Consider the following 22,025-nt stretch of genomic DNA (forward strand, 5'->3'; position numbering starts at 1 on the left):
TGAGAGCCATCCTACAGTACTATCAAACATTTCAGAGGTTACTACTTAGCTTCTCAAAAAAAATCCTCAACAGTTTAATTTTCCAGCAGATACTCATATCAAGCATATGCAGAGAGCAAATACAATCAAGTGCAGACAGTTCAAAAGTATCTCTCCAACACATTGTTTTACAGTTACCCTCTGCAAAATAAAAGCCCCTCCTCACCCCAAATGGATGGGGTGARAAGGGGAAACAGGTCTGCCATTCATGTAGGGGTTTGGCTAGCATAGAGTTTTATTAAAGTTGTTAACAAAAATAGTTAAACATTTTTACAATTTAACATCCAGTCTGACAAAAGGCAAATCAATGAAAAAAATACAAAAAAGTAAAAAAGTGCACTACCCAGTCCAGTATTTTGCTTTAAAGTCATGTCACTTACAGYATATGAAAAATAAACCCAGAAGTGTAATTACTTTAAAATACACCGCTTCCATATTTCAGTATTTTACACGTATATTCTATAGTGGAAGAGGAGATCTCTTAAAAACTTTACTCTTAAAATATTGAGGTGCATATACCAAGTGGGATAGACTTGGCAAGTTAAGTTGCAGTAGAGAATCCTTTCAAATTTGGCATTTCACTTACACACCTTACCATGCCAGCAAGGTCTGTAGTACCTAAACCTTCTAGTAAGAACAGTAATTTTGTTTAATGCAGATTTACTAATACAGACAACTACAAGAAATGGTGAGGTCAGCAACTCTATGGGATCTTAAGGAGATACGAGTCCTGATTTAGTTGTCAAATGGAACAATGTCACAACAAACTTTTAAGGCCATGTTTTATTTGCTGATTAATGGACAAAAGGCAATGGATTCCCCCCCACACTAAATATTTTCTTGAAAGTCTGTGCTCATAAAAATCATGAAAAGTTGGAAAGACTTAATTATTGAAACTTTAAATATATTTTACACAATCTTGTTTGTACAAAAATACAAGTTAAATATAAACATAAAGCAATCATGATAATTTTATGTAAATCCATTTTGTGATATTCTGTTATATATAAAAAAGTTTCTCAGCTCTGTCTCATTTGTGAAAAGATCAATACCAGATTGAATCACTACTGGCAAAGGGCCCTAAAAAGCACACTTTAGCATTAAATATGTTTTACAATGTAAGTACCGTTTCCTGATTTCATCTTCTAAAGACTGGCAAAAGATAGGGCAGTATGTCCATAAACCAACAAATAATTTGGCTACAATGTCATAAAACACAAACACACAAATCTGTACAATAAACCAGTAGCTATGCAGTACGAACTAGTTACACACACATACACAGACATGGAATGGAACTTAGTGAGACGTCGTCTGTAATTCACTGTTCTTCAGCCTGGCATTTTGTCTTACTTCATCAAACGAATATGACTTCGTTACCTTTCCATTCTTAAATACTGTGTGAAGCAGGTCCTGCAAGAAACACCGCTCTTTTAGCAAGAGTGATTTGGCAAGCACAGGTTGCACAAACTCAAAAACATGCATACAAATCCAGCCCAGTAAGGCTGGAACTTCAGACTGTCAAGATACTAAATCTTTACAGCTTCTTTCTGACAATTAGTCACCTTTCACTAATGGTTACACGAAGAAAGGGCTTGGGTCATCCTGTGCACAGACAGCAGCTTTGTGCTTAGGAGTCCCTTGAGTGAGGTATCTACATCTGGCCAAAGCCAAACACACGCTAAATGCCTTGCTAGAACAGCTTGTAAGAAAGGTGACWCTCAACCAGACAAATACAATTAAGTTTCAGGGGTTTCAATGAAATATTGTTTTTCCTCTAGAAAAAAGAAATATCTTTCAGTGCCCTTTGCTCATGTATTTTGTAAAGAGCATATCAGCAAGTGCTTGCACACAGCACACTGGAAGGGCAATAAGCACAGCTGGCCACAAAAGTCAGCACAGCAGCAATGCTGAGCAGTCCCTGCAYTTGGTGGCCTGCTGCAAGGACCTGTGGCTTTAGGGACATGGGCCCATAGGAGGGTACATTTCCCTGTCATTTCCAGGGGGCCYCAGAACCAGTATCATACAATTCCCTCTCTAATACTTTGGGACCAAAAAAATTTCAATGAATAATTTCACCTGTCAAAAATGAGGGAATAATATATCACCTAATTAACAGAGCTGAAGTCTTGGAGTTTGTATTGAAGAGACTTCTCACCATTAGGTCCTTCCCTCTCTACATATATATGAATGTTCATCACAAATATATGTACATGAATATGTGCATAGAAAAAATTTCTAAATGTATGCAAGATCTTTGTGTCCAGAGCAGAACATCTACATGTGTATAACTCAGGTTTTTTAGACTTGAAGTTTCTCAGAGAACTCAGTTTTATACTTACGTAGAAATGTGCCTAGTGCCCCTAGTACCTCTCTCCCTAGTAGTACAGAAACAGCTTCTGTATACCAGAAAACTTGCAGCTTCTAAAAGCAGAAGTGCAATTTGACAACTTATTTTCAGTCCTCTTAATTAGGAAGAGACTGAACATGCAGTTTAATGTTTCGTTGTTGCACACTGGAAACACAAGACATATCAAACCAAAAGCCTGAAACTGGCATAATGTTTGTACTTATTTCACAGAAATAGCATTCCWTTTTGCAATTGAAAAGAATTCACAGGGAAACTGAATTCCTGGTTTCAATTCACATATTTGAAAACTGYGGAACTACTCTGTGTACAAAGCATTAACTCCTGAAGAAACAATTTAAAAAAATCTTAGTGGGCAAATAGAAACACATTTTAGTAACAGCTGTCTCTCCTCCACCTCCAGCCAAGGGTCACTACTCAAACTGTGCTATGTAGCCCAAACAAAACTACCTGGCCAGTATATTTTCTGCAACATTGAGACATTAGTTTTGGGGAAAAGCAGTAATGTTCTCMTGTTTCTGAAGACAAACACAAGAGAAAGATTTGTAATTGTGAAGCCTGGACATTCTACTGTCATCCTAACATTCTGCTGTTACTCAATTTAGTGCTGAGGTAATTTTTGAGGTAATAAGATGCGAATTGAACAAAATGACAAATCAGAAGTTAATTCTGAAATTAAGTTATAACCTGCTTTTTCCTCAGTCTATTTTTGCATGAAGAATAATGTAATAGATTTTGAAAATTCGTACCTGCCCATACTCTTCAAGATCTCCCTTGCCTTCYTCAAGTGTCACATACTCTCCAGCAGGTGTCCTATGCAATGACAGCCGTCCTTTCTTCGACCTTTTGTTGGGATCAGCAACAGGATCTTTGAAGACATTTACCTAAAATGAAGAGTATTTTTTAAAAAGGAAATGGCTCTGTGGGGCCTAATGCAGGTGGTGGTAACAAAACAGGAAATATGAAACACGTTTTCAAGTGGGGAGGCCTCTACTGAAAGCAGAATGGTAGAAGTTGTACAAAGACATACCCCAAGGCCGTTGGTCACCACATAACTACATTTGAAGGAACAGTTTAAAAGGTCTCTGGTTAGTTTCTGCAACAAAGCTCCACCAGATCCAAAGGCAATATTCTCAATACTCCATTTATTCTTCTTCATTCCCTCCACAATCTAGTAAGAAAAAGAAAATTATGAGGGAGCACACTTATAGGCCATGTCATTTTCCCATAAAAATATTATACTACTTTAACAAAATGCTTTTACAGACAATTAAGCCAACTAACATTCAGTTTCCAGGAGATGTACGTAATAATTTGGTCACTACTTGGCACATTGTTTGCRTTTTTATTTACCAGTTCCAGCATGGAACTGGAAAGCTTTTGCTGTAACACAATTATTATGCCAGTATATGCAGTGCCCAGAGAAACAGAGCTCTAAAGAAAAKAAAAGACTTCATAGGAGTATTTCAGAGCCTTTCAATTTCTTGGAATTATGCAAAGACTTCAAAGCAGAGCCTGTATCCTGAAACAATGGACTCATGCTTCTCCGCTCCCGAAAGTTATTGTCCTCTCTGACCAATGACTTGAACAGAGCAACTCTCTGCAAAATCACATTGTCTAGAATAAGATCAGCAATTTCAAAGATGGGAAATGAAAATACATAAAGTGGCTCCAAAAGTTTGCTTTGCCACCTTCTCAGGCAGGTACAGATCAATGCAAACTGCATGGCCAAGGTAAAAGTTATTGTATCATTTCCCTCTACCCTCATTCTATCCAGACAACTGTGACATCCTCTAGTCTGGTGTAATGGGTGCTCCTTTAGTCGTGCTCATAAAGGGCCAAGATTTCTTTCCCTGATCTGTTACCCTTATGACAGCCTGAAATGATGCTTATAGTCCCTGAACAGGAGTTCAAACACTCCCGTCTCCTAACATTTTACCAACAAAAGTAGGTGAGAAAACCAGAGTGGGCAAGATCGCAAAATACCATCCATCCAGAACAAAGGAAGGTGAAGGACATAATCTATGGGGATTGGTGCAGAGTTTCAAAACTCAGCATAATCAGAAACCTGGCAATATTCTGGGTAATCTTAGCCTCCTGCATCAGAAAGAAATACCAGAGTAACACTGAACAGGACTGTTTCAGAAGCTACTGATGTCAAGRTGCGTTTTTTAAGGGACAGCTAAAGTTCATAAGAGGGGAAAAAAGAAAAGAACAATTCCAATTTCAGATCGTGAMAAACTATAGTTTAAACGAGGAAGCACACTAGTGTTTTGTTTATGCACTTAGTCACACGCAGACTGTCTTCACAAATACTCTCAGTCTGAATGTCCTGCCAGTCAACAGGACAGGYGGACAGCAGAGTCATAACCATTTGAGGGTATGCTCTGAACACCTTCCCACATTTCTATCAGAGATTTCTCCAGGAGAAATATGATCAGTGAGTTTCCATCACCCCAATGGTATCAAAGCGAAATGAATCTCAAGCTCTACCACCATGACTTCCACTTAAAAGAATCTTTCTATCCTGAACAAATGCCCTCCCAAATATATGACAATCCTGTGGACTTTAGCAGACATTACACCCYCTCAGTGACCAAGCCCAAAAGGAATCCTTATTTTCAGGAGATTAGATTTTCCTGAAAGCAGTTAAAAGAGGTACTTAGGGGAGATAAAGGACTRAAATTACTTGAATTCCCCTTTAAGCACCTCAGAAGTAACTGAAGGTGACAAAGAAAGGGTAAGAAAAGGTATTTTGTATACCTTCCAATTATGCATAATGCCCAATAGTGCCTTAAGAAATGAGACTTAACTGGGCCTAGATATGGACTCTACTTATCTGTGCTGTGTTTTAGAGAGGCAAATGTAGGCAAACTCCACCTGGAGTCTGGTTCTGTCTAGACCCTGGGCAAGCCTGAAGCTCTGTGAACTGCTGGCCAAGACTGAGCCAATGTGTTCTGCTCCTCTCATTGTGCAGTTGCAAAGGTCAGGTCTGACACTGAACTCTCTTGAACACGCCTGCAAGACACAACTACCTGGTATAAACAACATCCTACACCAAGGCTGTGACGCTGAGACTTCATGGTCACTGATACCTGCAGGTTAACACATGTTCSTGCAGGTACAGCATAGTTGGGCCGTGGCTGCTTAACCCTCTTGCCTGGGTGAGAAGAAATGTGAACACCCTTTCAGCTCGTGTTCCTGCTCTCATTTACAGATGGTTTGTTCATCTTGTGCTACAGGCACAGCTCCTCACTGGAGCAGTTCTAGCTTGCTTCTCACTTTCCACCCTCTTTCAAGGGATTTCCTTACTTAAGATTGATCTTTGTCTGGAGAGGAGCGGAAGGAAAATCCACACTAAGCTCAAAGACAGCTCTGACTGTACCAGTGACCCACAGCAAAGGCTCAGATGGTGTTACTTCCTTAGGTATGGGGGAGAGATGGCAAACAGCAGCAGGAAGAAGAAAAGGGGGAGATTGGAACAACTGAAGCCTCCTCCAAAGGAAAACAATACAGAAGAATTTTTTTTGTGTTTCAAACCTACACAGGGAGAACAATTCAGGTGTCAAGGTTTTGACCAGCTTCTTCTGACCATTATGAGCATGATTAATACATCAACTGTGACTCCAGATTAGAGGACTTACTTTGTATAAAAATTTAAAGACACCTGGAAATTGAATGTTCAAAGAAAATCCTTTGAAAGTGTAACATATTGTGGAGTTAGCAGATTGGAATGATTTTTAAAAGTGAAAATGCAAAGAAAGTCAAAAAAGTTTCCTTACCTGTTCTACCAGCATCCCCTATTAAAACAAAGAATTTTAAAATCCAGTTTACACTCTGAGTTGTTTTCTATATTGTTGTTTCAGCTACTTTGGATAGCTAAATGAGACTATTGGTCATTACTCATTCTAAATTTTCCTACTGTACCCATTATCTTTCATCTGAACTCTAACAATAAATCATGCCTAGAATCTAATGCTGATATGGAGTAATTAGAATAATAACCTTGCATAAGCTACAACAGGGGGGAAAAAAGATGGCCWCAATAATACATTCGTGTTTGTTCATGTAAACTCCTTTTGGAAAAGATTAAATTATACTTCAGTGTTGGTTCGGTTTTGGTGGGCTTGTTTTGGATTATTTTTTGTTTGTTGGTTTAGRTTTTTTTTAAATGGTATGCTATTATCCAATCTTCTAAAAGTCAGCATGATAAAACCTGGGGTTTGCTGACATAGGAGGAGGAAGAGATTCATCATATTTAAATAAAACTAAAATTAGGTTTCAAAACCATCGTCATTTTGCTCCAACATAATTTGCTGCTGTCAAATGAGAAATATCACTTTCCTTCCTGCCTGTTTCTCCCAGCTCAAAACAACAGTTTATTTTCTCCTGTACAGTGCTGGTAATTATTAGCCCCTTTTTGGGGCACAATTTAATTCATTAAACCACAAAACTGATYGCTTTTGGCTAAGTTAGTTTGCTGCTACATGTGTGGTCTAAATGATTTTAATGATTAGCAGCTCAATGACCAAATCACATGCAGCACAGCAAGATTAGAGCCAGGAAGAGATGAGAAGATGCCACCAGGCAGCAGTGATCTGTCTGYTCTGTATGTCTTGTGGAACTTGATTTTCTGCTCTCTTCTATTACATGCTACAGGTAGATTTCACATAATCAATTACAGCTTCATAAGGAAAATATGTAAACAGGCAGATCACCTGAAGAAATAATTGCTCATTCTGCCTCTCATCCCCTTCCCATTAGTTGTGGCAATTGTTTTCCTGCTCTATTTAGACTTCGGAGAGCAGAACATTTTTCACCTAGTGCAAAGATTTTTTAAATACGTTAAAAATATTTTAATTAGAATTGGTGCTGTATGACATCTTTGAATTTTGTCCAATCTAGCTTAGAAACAGCAATCAGAGTTCCTTACAAGAAAGAATAGTTCAGTTTATTYCCTCTCACAACTTGTGAAAATCTCAACCATAACATACCTTGCTGAACACAGGCATCAGTCCTGTTAGACTGTTGCTGAGAACAAGTAGAAATGTTTTCCTTTTGAGTAGGTTTTGTTCCCTTTAACAGAGTCTCTTCCCCTGCTATCTAATGATAAGACTTCCTTTCCAGTTATCAACCTCTCATGCTTGTATAATAGAATTTACTATAAAGGTTATTGGAGGGGGGGAGAAGAAAACCGTGCTGAGCATGACTGCACTATAATAGTTGTTCTGTCAGGTTAAAGTCTCAGTATTGACCACTCTTCAAGGATCTGAGTGATAAATCTGAGTTCTGTCACTGAGGTTCACTTTATGTACCCATGTTAGGTATGCAGATAGCTTCAGACTAACTAAAACCCAAAACTGATACCTCCCTTGCTCCTAATTTTGAGAAGCAGCAAGAGTCAGCTTTGTTGACAAGAATCTAAGGAYGTGTTAGTCTAGAAAGCTAAGAAAAGTGTCAACAAACTCAGGTAAAATTAATCTGATTCAATTTATTCCTGGTTTTGAACTCTAATACAGCTGAAGATTAAAGACTCAGGACAAACCTGACAGAGTCAAGTTCTCTTCCTCTTACATGCTCTTTGTCTTCTGTGGTTACTTCAGTCTACACCTTTATAACTATATTGTATTACCTGGTACCTTCATCTAGTCAATAGTGCTGAATTTATGACTTGTTTCAAGCATGCAGAATCTACGAAATAATTTTACTACTTGGTAAAACTGCAATTTTGACTCAGACTATAGCCTAATCTGTTACACATATTTTCTGCTTTTCAATTAATCCTTATTCCATTAGTCGTCACATCAAGGAACTTGTCTTCCTTACCCTTGATTTCAAAAAGTCTCCTTCAAAATTACACCTTTAATATGTGAAGACAAGCAGACTTCAGATGGTACAAACTAATGAGCCAAACCAGTTAATTACTACTATTGCTGCAACACAGTGATCATGCAGTGTGCCTTAGACATCAATGAAAGGACCAAACACTGCCACATTTTGATCTCAATTAGACTTGACAAGCATGATGAAAGCAAACAAAAGGAGAGACAGTGGAAAGAGAAGGGTTACAACAGGGGGATTAGAAAATGCCTTTTAGGGGGTTTTTATGCATCTTAATAATTTCCTGTGGAGTTTTAATGAATTTGTTTTACGCATTATGATATCGCTGCCAGTGTCTGGAATGAAGGGCAGGGGTAGGGTCAGCAGTCTCTGCTGCAACATCTGACTAGTTGTAACAGAGTCCAGATTAAATATCAACCTTGCCAGTGTCACCCTGCCACATGAACAGGATATCCTACCTCTTGTAACGTGTTGATATCCACACCATCCCCTTGAATAACTCTGAGATATGGTGGCAACAACTTGTAGCCTTTTGAATTCTCTGTAATGGGAAATTTCTTCCCTAAGATCTCCAAGACCTATTGGAAACAGAAAGGAGACAGTTCAAAATAAAAATAAAAACCTGCCACTCCAATAAAGAAACAATTTCCGTATTTGAGTCATGCCTTCTCAAAAAAATTAAAATAAACCCRTAAAAATACCCTCTAAATCTACCGACACAAATAAAAAGCACACCAGCCATTGTGGTGGAAGCCCTTAAAGCAGTCRCAAACAATTTGGTCTTCACCTGAGAGCTAATCAGAACCATACTTCCCTCCTTTCTCTCTTTGCTTTCTGTGAATTTTTGTTACTAAACATGYCAGCTGAAGATTCTGCTCTTCTTTTGACCTCCCTTAAAATGGTGGATGAGGCTTTCAGTTTTCTGTGATTTTTTTAAAGCCAGTATTATTTAAAATAAGACACTCCAGCTAGGAGTTTTTCTTATCAGCTCTGATAAAAGTCATTCAGAGTTCCTATTGTGATATGCCACTTAACCCAAAGGAAAAAAAAAAAAGTGTTAAAGCTGTACAGATCTGGTAGAGTACCAATGAAACTAACATTGCTCTTACTTTCTTAATCAGACAGTGCTGACAGTTACTCAGTTTCAGAGGTATCAACAACTTTTATTATGAAACTGCAGCAATCATTACACTTTCTACAGAGCAATGAGGCAAGAAGCGTTTTTCAACGTGGAATCAGTGCCACTGACTTAAATGCACAGCTTATAAAAGGGAGAAGAGGCCTAAACGTGTATTTGTGGCACAAAATAGTGAATTCCATTAATATGAGATAGCAAGATACTTAAATTTAATGGTAAGAATTGTTATTGGCCTGGCATTTACTAGCACTCAAGTTGTTTCCTGTTGCATTTGTTACTAAGTGATGACAGCTTCTCCTTATAGAAGCATTCTACCATTATTGCATCAGTACAACTGGTAACTGTTGTAAAAGCTTCAAGAACCATATGCAAGAATGGGATTGATGAAAAAGATGAAACTATTTGGACTGCAAAAGTTTCCATATCTATACTGAAGTGAAAMAAACATTTACACTTCTCATAGGTCCAAATTAGCCAGCATTGAATACATCTGATGCATACCAAGTCAGAGCATTATACATTTGCCAACCAGTCACTACAAAACAAACAACTGCCCTCCCAATCTTGTACACAAATGGCTTCAAAAAAGAATTACCTTTAGAACAGTGTCAAGGGGATTCCCAGAATCTGGTCTAATAATAAGTGGTGCCTCTGGACTTCGGGCTTCAATTATATGCCTTAGGTCATCACCCCATATTTTCTCACAAGCATTAAAAATGTCGTAGCTGTCACTAACCACAGATACAGGCACTGAAGAAAACTGTGTTACTATGTGTTCAAAAGCATCTTTTTCATGATCTTTCCCCCAAGCTGTTATGGTACTGCAAAGGCAATTGAAAAATTCATATTAGAGTAGCATTTACATGTCATTCTGCATTTCCTACCAGCAACAGCTCAAGACAATGATAAGCAATATGATTACAAGACAGCATAAACTATGTGCTTATCAGCTCTGTGCTGCATGGATAATAACTACACTATACACTAAATAAACAGACTAAATTCAGACAGCTAGGGAACTACAGATGCAAGAACAGAATATCTGCTCTGACAACTTCACAGCTACAAAATGGGAAGTCAAGAATGAAGCACTGCACCATATGTTAGAAAAATCTAAAGAAGAAACCAGAATTTATTTTCTTTTTYAATAGTGACAGAAAACGAACATTCTCATCTACACAAACATGTTATCAGAAGAACCTCARAACATTACCCTTGGTACAAGGCTCCAGGTGAGCACATAAACCAGAGCTGCTGAGAGAAGCAGTAAGCTACTACATGCAGTCCATCTGCAGTAGCTGCTCTGTGCATGGTTGCCTCAGACCAGTGACGTAAATGACTTGAGTAACTTGTGTGCAAAGACCTAAAAAATGCTCTCATGCACAGSACATGAGTCAGAGTTTTACCTTAAAAGTCCAGCATTATCTACTGTGTGGCAAGTCCCAGATCATGGTAGTGGGGATACACACTTTGTTTCAAAGAAGTTGGAGCAGCCCCAGAAGAGCCCCACTGACATGAAGGGGCAAGCACTATGCTCACAACACCACCTTGGATTGGACATTGTGGAACAGCACAACAATTCTGGAAACATTTGGGTCTCTTGTAAGAGACCCTTTTTGTGTAAAAACTTGGAAAGGAAACTTGTACAGGGCATGGATTTCAAAAAAGTGAGAGCTCTTTCTCTCCAATGTCTGAGATCAGTTTCCTTACTCTTAAAAACTCATTCACAATTTTTAGTGATCCAGCAAGAATTTACCATTACTGGTCATACTGATGGGAAGTTTGAGAGCAACTGCCTCTTCTGGAGGGAGAACATGAACTGTGAGTCAAGAATTGCAACTTACAGAGTTTTTCAATTTATGATTTTATATTTGAAGCAAAATTTGGTGTTCATAATGWGAATCCTCAGTACCTAAGACTGTAAGCCTTCAAGCTTATTCTAAAAAGAATTATCCAAATTTACTCAGACACTGATAAGAAGGTTATTGTTAAAAACATCTGAAACACATTTATAGCTAAGAACAACCATATTATTTATGTGCCCCTAGAACATAAAGAGGCATCAGTACAGAAAAGCAGCCTCAACAGCTGGATCAGTCATGGCCAATACTGTACAGTATATTTTTGGATACAAAGATGGGTGAGAAAAGAACTACATTTTTTAAAGTTATTTTTAAAAAAGCTTGTCTAGTATCTTACCTGTGTTCAGCAGCTGGAACAGAATATCCTGGAACTGGATCTTTTGTACCATAGTACTTTTTAATTAATGCAATTCCTGCTACAGTGTCTGTTCCTTTGAAGTTCACCAAATGAGCTGAAGCTCCTATTCCTGCAGTCTGAAAAAGATGCAACTTTCAGTTTCCACGCCAAATACAGAAGCCTAAATCCAGTCACCACCTAGCACTAGTTTGTAACAGCAAAACTCTGACTCAATTCCCATATCACCCATACTCTCTTCATTCACCTACACTGGGAAGGCAGACAAAACTTCCCCCAGCTTAGTGCTCACAGCTCAGACATTCAGTACTCACCTCCAGCCCTGACCTCCCCCTCCCCAAGTAGTCCGAACACAGTGCTCTGTGCATTCACACTGTTGAACAGGGACGCAGAGGTTAACAGACACATGCTACAATTCTTCATAGTTAAGAACAATTAGACTTTTCAAATTATCAGACATGCAGTATTACCTCTTGTGAAGAAACTCCTCTGTAGCCAAAGTCATGCAGTTTATATTCCAGTCCTTCTAAGCTGCCAGAAGTCTCCAGCAAGTATTTGGCCAAAATCTTTTTCTGCTCTCTGGAGTTTGTAGCCACTGTGATTGGGTACCATGACTGCACAAGAATAGTCTAAAACAAAACCCATCACAACATTAGGTGTACATTTGCCCGCCTGGCATTTAATCAGGCACAAAAAGGTCTATTTTTTCTCATTCCCTGTTCAGAAAGCACTGATGCCTCCAACAGTTTGCTTTAGGGCTTAAGTAATTAAGGCTTCATAAGGTAGGCAAGGCATTGACCTTCTCAGGAGTTATCACTCACAAACTACTGACACACAGCTCCTCCATTCTCCTTYTTTTATGGATAGAAGTACTGTTGTGAATTTCCTGTACAATTATTATCATCTCTTGCTAGGCTGGGGGAAAAGGTCTGTGTAAGAGGACTACAGAAAAGAATTACAGCAGAAAATGAAAGTTGCCAGAGATTTCCCTTAAAGCAATACACGATTCAACCTTTAATTTAAGTGCATTAATATTTACTTAGAAAAAACATGTTRAATTTCCAAAACTGACCTCAATCCAATTTGTGAGCCAGTAGCACTCTGGATCTGTGTTTTCTACTGTGAAAAGAACATTTCCTCTGGGAATTACAGAGCCCTCAGGAACAGCCTTTATTTCTATGGGAAGATGGCCATCGTATTTCTGTGTAAGAAACAGTAATATTGTTAGACAATAGGAAAGATTAGGACCTACCTCTCCTTTATTTAACTWCAAAATTGATAAAAGTCAGGCTATGAGTTACCAATAATAAAGCTTTCTTCTTCTTAATTTCTTTCAACCGTGAAAATAAACCCACCAGTCAAATAAATGAAAAAAAATCCACATTCATCAAAAAAGGACAAAAATCTTGTAACTTAAAAACCAGCCTCTTTATCAAAACAAATGATGGTTATTAGTTGTATTCCTTGGGCAAATTGAGCCARGAAAGCTTAAGGATTCTATAAAAACACATAACTTCTATCCACAGAACAAGAAATATTTACYACTCAGTTTTCTTCAATGCTTTCACATGGAACAAGCTAAAAAAAAGTTTAGCTGCTATCTAGATCTTAAAAAAAAATCCACTAGTTTTGCTTAGTATAGATGTGTGCTTTCTTAATTTATTACAGCAGGATCCATTTAATAACTATTTTAGAGAATATTTTCATCTCAATTACTCTCTAAACATGAAATCTCATATTGGAGTGTCATTCTGTTGTCAGTCTTTCATCCCCGAAGGACTAAACATTGTGTGAAATACGCCTTTTGAAAAAGAGTAACTTSCAAATAGCAACTCTAAAACAGTAATTACAACTTTCTGAAAGAGCTCTGCAAGCTACACTGGCAGTACTGAAAATGTTTTGGATGGTAATATGTTTTGACAGAAAGCCTCCCATGAGGTATCCTTTAAAGGCAACAAAAATTGCATAAATTCAGAGAAATTACAGATTCATAAGCAGCATCAAAACATATTCTCCAGTACCCAACACACCAGAAATCTCTTCTACTTTACAGTTTAGAAGTTTATTTGAATATAAAATARTCTGAAGCAAATTGTGTTTATGTACCACGCAGAGTCTAGTTCTCACATTTGGAGATGTCTGGATTTACACAGGACAATGAGGCCCTCAAAATAATTTATTGATGATTCAATGAGGCAAAAGTATAGTTAAGTGAAAAAAAAMCTCAAACAGATTTCAAAGTTGCTGTAGGGGTTGATTTTGTCCATGGAAAAAAAGTGATACGATCATGGCATGGCTCTGTATTATAGCCMGTTGCAAAAATTTTTGGACAGATTTAACTTGTACCATTCAGGGCTTACATTTCTATCACTCGTCACTGATTCTTGCCAACTTCCAGCCTTTACAGCAGCCCACTGTTCTCTGGGAAATCCATTCCTTTCTTCTACCCCTTCACCCTATCAGTATTTGCCCATTCATTTACTCTCAGTACAAAGTGACAGGTGTACATTTCAAATCCATTCTGGCACTTCACTTACACAGTCATTGCACCCTCTATTTTACCTACCACAGCTGGGGCAACTGAGCTAGGGAGAAATAGTGTCAGGTATGGGAACATACACTGGAATTCAGTGAGCAGAAGCAGGGTCTCTGTGTGCATAAACTGGCACACACAGACCCAAACATACACTTCCAGCATCGGAGATCAAGACATAAAAATCATGTTTGGGTTTTTAATATATATGTACACACACACACAATTTTAACATGAAAACCTGACAAAGGARTAACATACAGAGAGGCTATGCAGGAATGCTTATTTTGACTACACCAAAAGTTGACTGGACTCAGTCAAGACACATTACAACTCAGTGAGGACAGATATCAGCATTAAAAGTGTATTAATTCCTTTTATCCAAAGAGGGATCAAGCTTACTTTAAACACGGATGAAAGCAGTTCACAATGTATAATGTAGCTTAAACACAAATATGGATTGAATTCACATTTGTAGTTATTTCAATTGGATGCAAGTCCTCTACAAACCTCTCCATAACTCTCTCTTAAAAAACTTATTTAGGCTTATTTACCTTGCTGCCATTTGCAACATTTAGTTGAAATTCACTCTTCTCTTGCAACCCTACGGTCCACCCCAGTGGCAAGAGGACATCCAGATACATTAATAGACAGATGCCCCCCAAAAAAGTACATACAATTAGAGTATCCAAGGAAATATAAATGCAAAGGACTAAAAAAAGGGCTTTCAAATGCCAAAAATATCCATTCACCAGAATCCACAATGAAACTTAGCATTTAATTAATTTGCAGAGATTAGTACAGCTCTGATGAATGCTATTAAGTCTGAATCTTCTGCTTTTACAGAGAAGAGATGTTTGCAATTACTTGAAGTCTGACACTTCTTGAAGTCTTTTAAACCAAAGGGAAAGACAATAACTGTGGAAAGATTGAACATGAAAGGTTTTGTGCATCAAAAGTGCTCAACCCTTGTATTTCATAATAAAGTTCAAYGTTCACATCTCTGAAAAATTTAGGAAACAATTGGACAAAACATATATTTTCTGGAACTATTTATACACCCAGGAAGTTGTAATGCTTTTTGAATTAGAGTAAAAATTGCTATGACTAGTTAGAGCAAGCAATGTAAATGATGCAGGCAACCAGTGAGTGCTGTATCACACATGGAGACCTGCCAATGAGCCCCCACTCTCAGGAGCTGGCTGACAGCAGCCATAAATCCTTATTACCTGCAAAGCCGTATTTGGCATCTGAAAGGATGAAAATTACTTTTCTCTAAGGAATTACAATTACATGATTATTTTTTGACAGCTGCTACTCCCTGTACACTAAACATGAAAAGCTAAATTTATTCAGCCTTTACTATTAAGATTAAAAGAAGAGACCATTGTATTTATTCTACAGTTGATTCAGAAATCCTTCACAATGATCTCAAACTATTTTCACWWTTTTTTTTTACCTCCAGAATATAGTTCCATCCCTTCTCATTGAAGACATCATCTTGAAAATGCTCCCTATATACTTCTTTGGCTTCCTTGATTTTCTCTTTGGTCACCACTTTACCTGGAGTTTCAGAAACAGATGAAAGCTTAGAAACTTACAGTATTAATCAATTGATAAAATAAATAACAAAAAGGTTCAAGCACAGCAAAGCCACTTTGCCCTCAACAAAGCCACGAAGAGCATGTCAAATGTAAAATGTTTAAACTGAACTTTACTTTCATTTATTATATAGATTAGGATGCTTAAGAAACCAAGAGGGTAAAATACACTTGTGGCTTGCAGGTGACCCATGAAAAGTTTGAGATTATTACTCTTTTATGATAGCCAAAAYCTGTCCAGAGGTTTATCAGTAGTGCTTTTGCAGAGGAACATGCTGATTGTGCAAGTCAGCACATGTACCAAGGCCATATCCAGCACAAGGGTTAAGCTACGCCATTTCAGGGAGAATCCCCATGGAGAGACTTTGCAATGAAYCTTTGACTGACCACTTTGTGACAGGAACCAGCAGACTAACCACATTATTTGAATAAGCATGCAACTGCTGTAGGGCCAGTCATCTACCCTAGAGAACAACSCTCAGATTGCTAAAGACAAAACAAAATTATCAAGTGTTTTGATTATAATGGAATTTCAATCTTTGCCAGAATTGGCAGAGATTTTTATTGGTTCAAGACAAAGACATATAAGATGTGTGAGTCAAGTTTTCCTATAAAGCTTGGCAGAATGCAACTTGCACTCAGGCCAGAGCAGGTGATATTTGTACATAACAAAAAACGCGATCAAAATCTTAAACAGCACCAAGAAATTTTCAGATGTTACTCTTAAAATCATCAGTATAAAAATCACTTTCACATGTAGCTGCCATACTCAATGAACTAAGCTGAGAAGCATCCAAAATTTGAGAAAAATTAAAGTTTAAGGAAATTTAAAACAATTACTGGTTTACACAGTAAACAAACCAGCAAAGGTTGAGACTGAAGTTTATGTTCAAAATGCAAAATATATTTTCCATTGAATCTTCTATCTGCTTGTGACTCTGCACAGTTTCAGTCTACTTCCATTCATCTGAATTTTGCCCACTGAAGCTGGGACATGAACACCTCTTCATTTTTAACAAACGGTTGGCATAAATGAAGATAGTAGAGAGGTGTTTGGATTAAGAARTCAATATCAATTTTCGAGGGTGGACAACTTATTTTCACAATAACATAAGTAAGATCTTATGCATGTCACTACTTACAGTGTATCAGGATAACCTGGACTTGTTTCAACTCTAAGACTACAAGCTCAAGAAAAAGTTAGATACTTAATTACAGAAAAAGTTTTACTGGAATTTGAGACAGTTACCTTTTAAATATTTATTCAGAATGTACTGCAAACCATAAAAAACAGTTTCTTCATATTTCAATTTCCTTAACTTGGAATTTTCAGTCTTCTTYTCACGACATTCAAAGTAGGAGTATACTTTGCTTGTGTTAGGTGGATATTGCTTGTAGTGTGTAACCTATATTAAGAAAAACTTCAGTAAGAGTTCAAAACATCACTACAAAGCACAAGAGAAATCATATTTGTACATTAAAGCTTAAGAGTAATAGCACTTCAGGACTGTTATTATTTATCCATTCACATTCTACACCGCAAGTATTTAGGGAATTTCCAGGTTTTTAGCTTCCTTCAATTTTCAGTTCAAAACACTGTCTTCTCTCTGTTATTCTTTACTTCTTCAAGTAATTTTCCCCTACAGCAATCTTCTCYGATGACTTTGCTTTGATTAACTGGGAAAGACTGGCTRGGATTTTAGGAGCAGCATTGAACATCAGTGTCAGGTCAGYTTTTGCTCTCCCACACTTTGGCCAAGCCTAACAGCTTCAGGAAGCACAACATTCCATGCCACTACCAAATACCTGCTTGTATTGTTTGAAGTTTTGAAGGCTCCCATCCCATAACTCAAAACAAAGCCACCCAGACTGAAGAAGGCATTGACAATGGCCTTTACCCAAGTGTCCCATTCCCTGTGTGCAGAGTGGGTCTCTCAAGCCCTRGTTACAGCAAAGCCAGTTTACAAACCTGTTACTGTCAGTAAAGCTGTTAAAATCTACCTGAGGTTTGTACCACCCACAAATTCTGCTAGATGGACTTTTTTTCCAAATTTGAAAAGTTCACATTCAACGTAAAGGAAGCATGAGAAGTTGCTGCCTGCATTGCCTGTTTGTATTACATGCAAACGGTCATACAAACACCCAATGTTATGCTGAATTCAACTATTACAGCTTTTTATGGTTCCTGATAGTAAATCTAGCCAGAAATAACAGCATTTGATACAAGTACACTCTAAACATTTAAAAACTTAAACCTGCAAAATTMCATCTCTTAACGCGTAAAAGCAAACTCTGTGCAAAATCCTTAATTCCACATTAAGCAAAAAGAATATACAATGACAGAAATTTTGTACTATCAGTGTTTAAATTACAGAATATACAAACCAGGGTAAGGCATCCCCAAACTCTTGAAGGTATCTTCAAGAAACAGTTTTCTTAAATTATGGTGAGAAGGCTGTGAACAAGTCTACACATTCCATGAGGAAAAACTGTTTCTTACAGCTGAGAAAGCAACATTGTGCATCAGAACAAAACTCAGATGGTGTGAAACCCATGTCTGAATCTTTTTCAAACTCCCATATTTACAGGTTACAGCCTGAGTTCATTATAYGTTTCTTGCTGTTACTTACTCCAAATAACCTGAAAAATGTCTGTTTCTAATACCACAGGGAACTGGAAAAGGGATAGTTTTACTGCTTCTGTCTTCTTGTCCTGGTTTTTAAAATGTATCTCTGACATTCTCAAAGTAAATTATTTGAAAGGTTTCCCCTTAACTGTATTGCTAAAATGTACATTAAAGGATTTTAAAATGACAGTTCTTCTCTAAAATGTCATTTAAATTTAGTATTTCACTCAGTTTGGACAACAACTAGACCAACTCAACTGAATTTCTTGGTTCTCCTATATCAGCACAAGGCTGTTACGGTTGTGTTTCCAATGCTGCAAGGAAACATTCAAGAAAGGTCAATTTTAAGATCATTCTACTGTCTTTACTTGTATGAGGTTTACAAGGCCAATCAAATAAAACCCAAGCTTGTCATTGCACGTTTTCTGCCTTTACTTCAAACAAAGCACTGCACCACAGGCATTTCATGGAGCACAATTCTATTCTGCTACAATTCCACAGCCACTCAAAAGCAGAATGTTTAAGAGCATCAATGTTAGACACGAAGACAAAACTGGGCTTTCAGATTTAGCTCTAGCTATTAATAAATGTCTCACTTCACGAATTATAACATGCCCCTTCCTAATTCTGTGCGGAATTTCCAAGAGGCACATCACACTGCCACTCACAGAAAACTCTCTGTGTGGTATAATCACATTTAAAGGAAAACAAAATCCCCAGACAAAAGAAGATACATGCATTCCCCTCCCACCACCAACTTTTTTACTATGGAGCAGATAAAAATATGAAATCTTCTTTGTTTGACATGTCGTTCTAACTAGTGGTATAAGAACACATACACACACATATATATATATACACACACAAAAAGTTGTACTAAATGAACTCTAAGAAAAAGATCCTGTAACAATCCCTAAGATGCTCATGAATGCATGGAGAGAGGGAAACTCCTTGCTTCCCACTGCTGCCACCAAAGTAAATTACAGCAACTTCATGAAAAATTTTGCTCTGTTTAACAACTGGGACTGGACTTTCAAGTYCATGATTTCAGAGCAAAGGCTCAACATAGAGCCCAGCAGCTGCAAGTGTACACAGTAGATGTCCCAGAACCAATTCTCCGAATGAGTATCTCAATTCCTTGTGGCAAGCTGAGAGCAAACCAAAGCAAGGCTGCTGTTCTCACCACAACAGTTCAAAGAAAATAAAGAAAACTAAACCTGTATGAGATAGACTACTCAGGTTTCTTCAAAAAAGTTTAGTTATCCAACTTACTAATTATGGGCAAATTGCTGAAGCCAACACCTTATTGTAATGAAAATCTGAGTTACCYCCAGCTCACATCTTGAAAATACATTCGACTTTGGCAGCTCAAAAGCATCTCCTCCCATCTATATGTGTCTTTCAATCAAAATGCTTATAGGCCCAAATTAGTTTAGGGTGCACAGTGCATCCACTGAGGTGGTGTCACTTTTTCTTACTGCATTTAAGTCCATTTTTTAGGGACTTCCTATTCTAGCTGTGCTTTGAAGCATGGTCACAAAACAYGATGCTCTGGCTGCAAAACACTACTTGAGAGCTGAAATCAGGCTGAAATGTTAACAGATCTATCCTTTGTATGTCACACCTGGGGACACAGCTCCTCCTGACTACCTTGCTGACAGTTTCAACCTAAAAAATCCTACTCAAGTTCCTCAAACATTAAATCAGAGGTTAGCTATCTTTTGTGACATGAGATCTTAATCTGAAAATACATACTACTAGCTAGTAACCAGAAAATAGTTACTTATAGGGATTCAAACCTACATGAAAATTTTGTGTTTAACAGTAATATAATTTTATTGATTTAGTTGCTTGAAGTACCTGAAGGTGATAAGGAACTAACTTTGCAMGTCACATGTGTAGTATTCAATTATATTCTTCATACATTAGAATCTATTTAAAYAGTGAAAATACACATCCCCAGCCATTAAAATATTTACATCTGAGCAAACTTTACAGCTGTAATTTTAATWATGTTTCTTTTGACATTCCACAAAGCTGCTACTTTTTTCTACAAAGCTGAGACACCCTTTTAAATACTACTCGGTATTTAAAGGCACAATCACATTCTTAGAAGTGTTACACTTACCAACCACTGCTCATTTGAACAGGACTTATAAGAAAGGTGTGGACACACTTTTTAGCAGGGCCTATAGCAACAGGACAAAGAGTGATTGTTTTAAACTAGAGGAGAGTAGATTCAGACTAGATATAATAATTTTTTTTTATTATGAAGGTAGTGAAACACTGGAACAGGTTGCCCAGAGAGTAGATAGAGAACCCATGCCCAGAAACACTCAAGGTCAGGTTGGACAGGGCTCTGAGCAAACTGATGTAGTTCAAGATGTCCCTGCTCATTGCAGTGGGGTTGGACWAGATGGCCTCTAAAGGTCCCTTTCAACCCAAACTATTCTTTGGYTCTATGTTGTATAGGTGTGTGAGAAGTTAAGCACAAGATCCACAACCCCTGCTGARTTATCTGGCATCTGTTTTGGTCCCAAGTTCTCAAGCAGGGTACCATCCTTATCAGGAATATTTGCCCAAAAAATACCACAGCAGCTGATTGTGTTAGCTGTCATTTCTGGACTACTAGGGCATGGGAAATAACACCCATCTGCCACAGTGGTAGTCAGAAGGTTTGGCATGTAGAGAAATGCCTGATGGTAAAAAACAGTGTGAAAAAGGATCAAGATCTAAGAGTGGGAGCAGTTCACAGAAGACACAAAGAATGCCACTGAAAACAAAACCAACCAACAACAAGAGAAAACCTGACACTACACTACAAGGCACTTGGACAATGAAAACTATGCTTCAAAAAATGCCTGATCTTTCCTTGCTGTCATATGAAGACTTGCATCTTTCTGTATCCTAAAGAAGAGTGGAAAGAACTTCCAGAGGCAATGTACAATATTTGAAATTAAATTCTATGTGACACAGATCAAGACAGAATTCATAATTCTATGCTTTCAGTTAGGGAATGACAGAAGCAGGATGTATACAGACAGGTTCTTGATAAGTAGGAATGACTATAAAACCAATAGGAAACCTCTTCTCTTCAGAAAAAAAAAAAAGCAAGCCAACAAACAGAAAACCAAACAAAAGCCTCAACTAGGATTAAGAGACCCTTACATAAAAACAACTCTCCCAAGTATTTTCAAAGGCCTTTTGATGTTTAGTTCAAAGTCTGTGGTTTAGGTTTTGTCTATAAAACATATGACAAAGAGTCTTGGAACTACTACCTACAAGATTATGTACTATGACTGAAATAGAGCACTTTTATTCCAGTTGTGATAGCTCCTTATTAAATTTAATGCAAATAAAGATACATTCTGAACAAAGAATACCTCCACAAGGACTTCATCTATTTAATTAAATCAAGTTTTTTAAGAAAAAAAAAAGTGAAGCACAAATTGCATTTAGATCATTAAAAAAAAACCCCTCAAACATTTAAGAGTTAAAYTGTAAGAAAATGAAATTAACAGGTATTCATCATAAAATAGGGATGACTGAGGTAAATGCTGCATTTTTCTAGGCTAAATAAGAAGACTTTTGGCATAAAAAATAAACATTTTTATAATCTACAAGCTCTGTTGGACAAGATATTGCAGTGAACTTATTTTGAA

At 37.5% G+C, this 22,025-nt stretch overlaps 1 protein-coding gene across 2 annotated transcripts in view; it reads right to left on the reverse strand.

Annotated features, from left to right (window-relative positions):
* Positions 1-250: 250 nt before the first annotated feature.
* The window catches only part of NAMPT (nicotinamide phosphoribosyltransferase), a 28,741-nt gene continuing 6,966 nt past the window's right edge, over positions 251-22,025 (reverse strand). The window contains exons 2-12 of one of the 2 annotated variants that reach the window (XM_057364523.1): positions 16,987-17,143; positions 15,596-15,699; positions 12,676-12,804; positions 12,074-12,232; positions 11,586-11,722; positions 9,982-10,207; positions 8,707-8,826; positions 6,190-6,207; positions 3,438-3,578; positions 3,157-3,291; positions 251-1,452 (exon numbers count right to left, since the gene is read on the reverse strand). In XM_057364523.1, the coding sequence (XP_057220506.1) occupies positions 1,339-1,452; positions 3,157-3,291; positions 3,438-3,578; positions 6,190-6,207; positions 8,707-8,826; positions 9,982-10,207; positions 11,586-11,722; positions 12,074-12,232; positions 12,676-12,804; positions 15,596-15,699; positions 16,987-17,143 (1,440 nt within the window). In that variant the 3' untranslated portion in view covers positions 251-1,338. The remainder of the gene's footprint in view (positions 1,453-3,156; positions 3,292-3,437; positions 3,579-6,189; positions 6,208-8,706; positions 8,827-9,981; positions 10,208-11,585; positions 11,723-12,073; positions 12,233-12,675; positions 12,805-15,595; positions 15,700-16,986; positions 17,144-22,025) is intronic. The other variant, XM_057364524.1, reaches the window with a different exon arrangement.

This window comes from Malurus melanocephalus, unplaced genomic scaffold (assembly GCF_030028575.1).
Source record: "Malurus melanocephalus ecotype Western Australia unplaced genomic scaffold, MMel_1.1 scaffold_39, whole genome shotgun sequence".
In the NCBI taxonomy this organism is placed as follows: Eukaryota; Metazoa; Chordata; class Aves; order Passeriformes; family Maluridae; genus Malurus; species Malurus melanocephalus.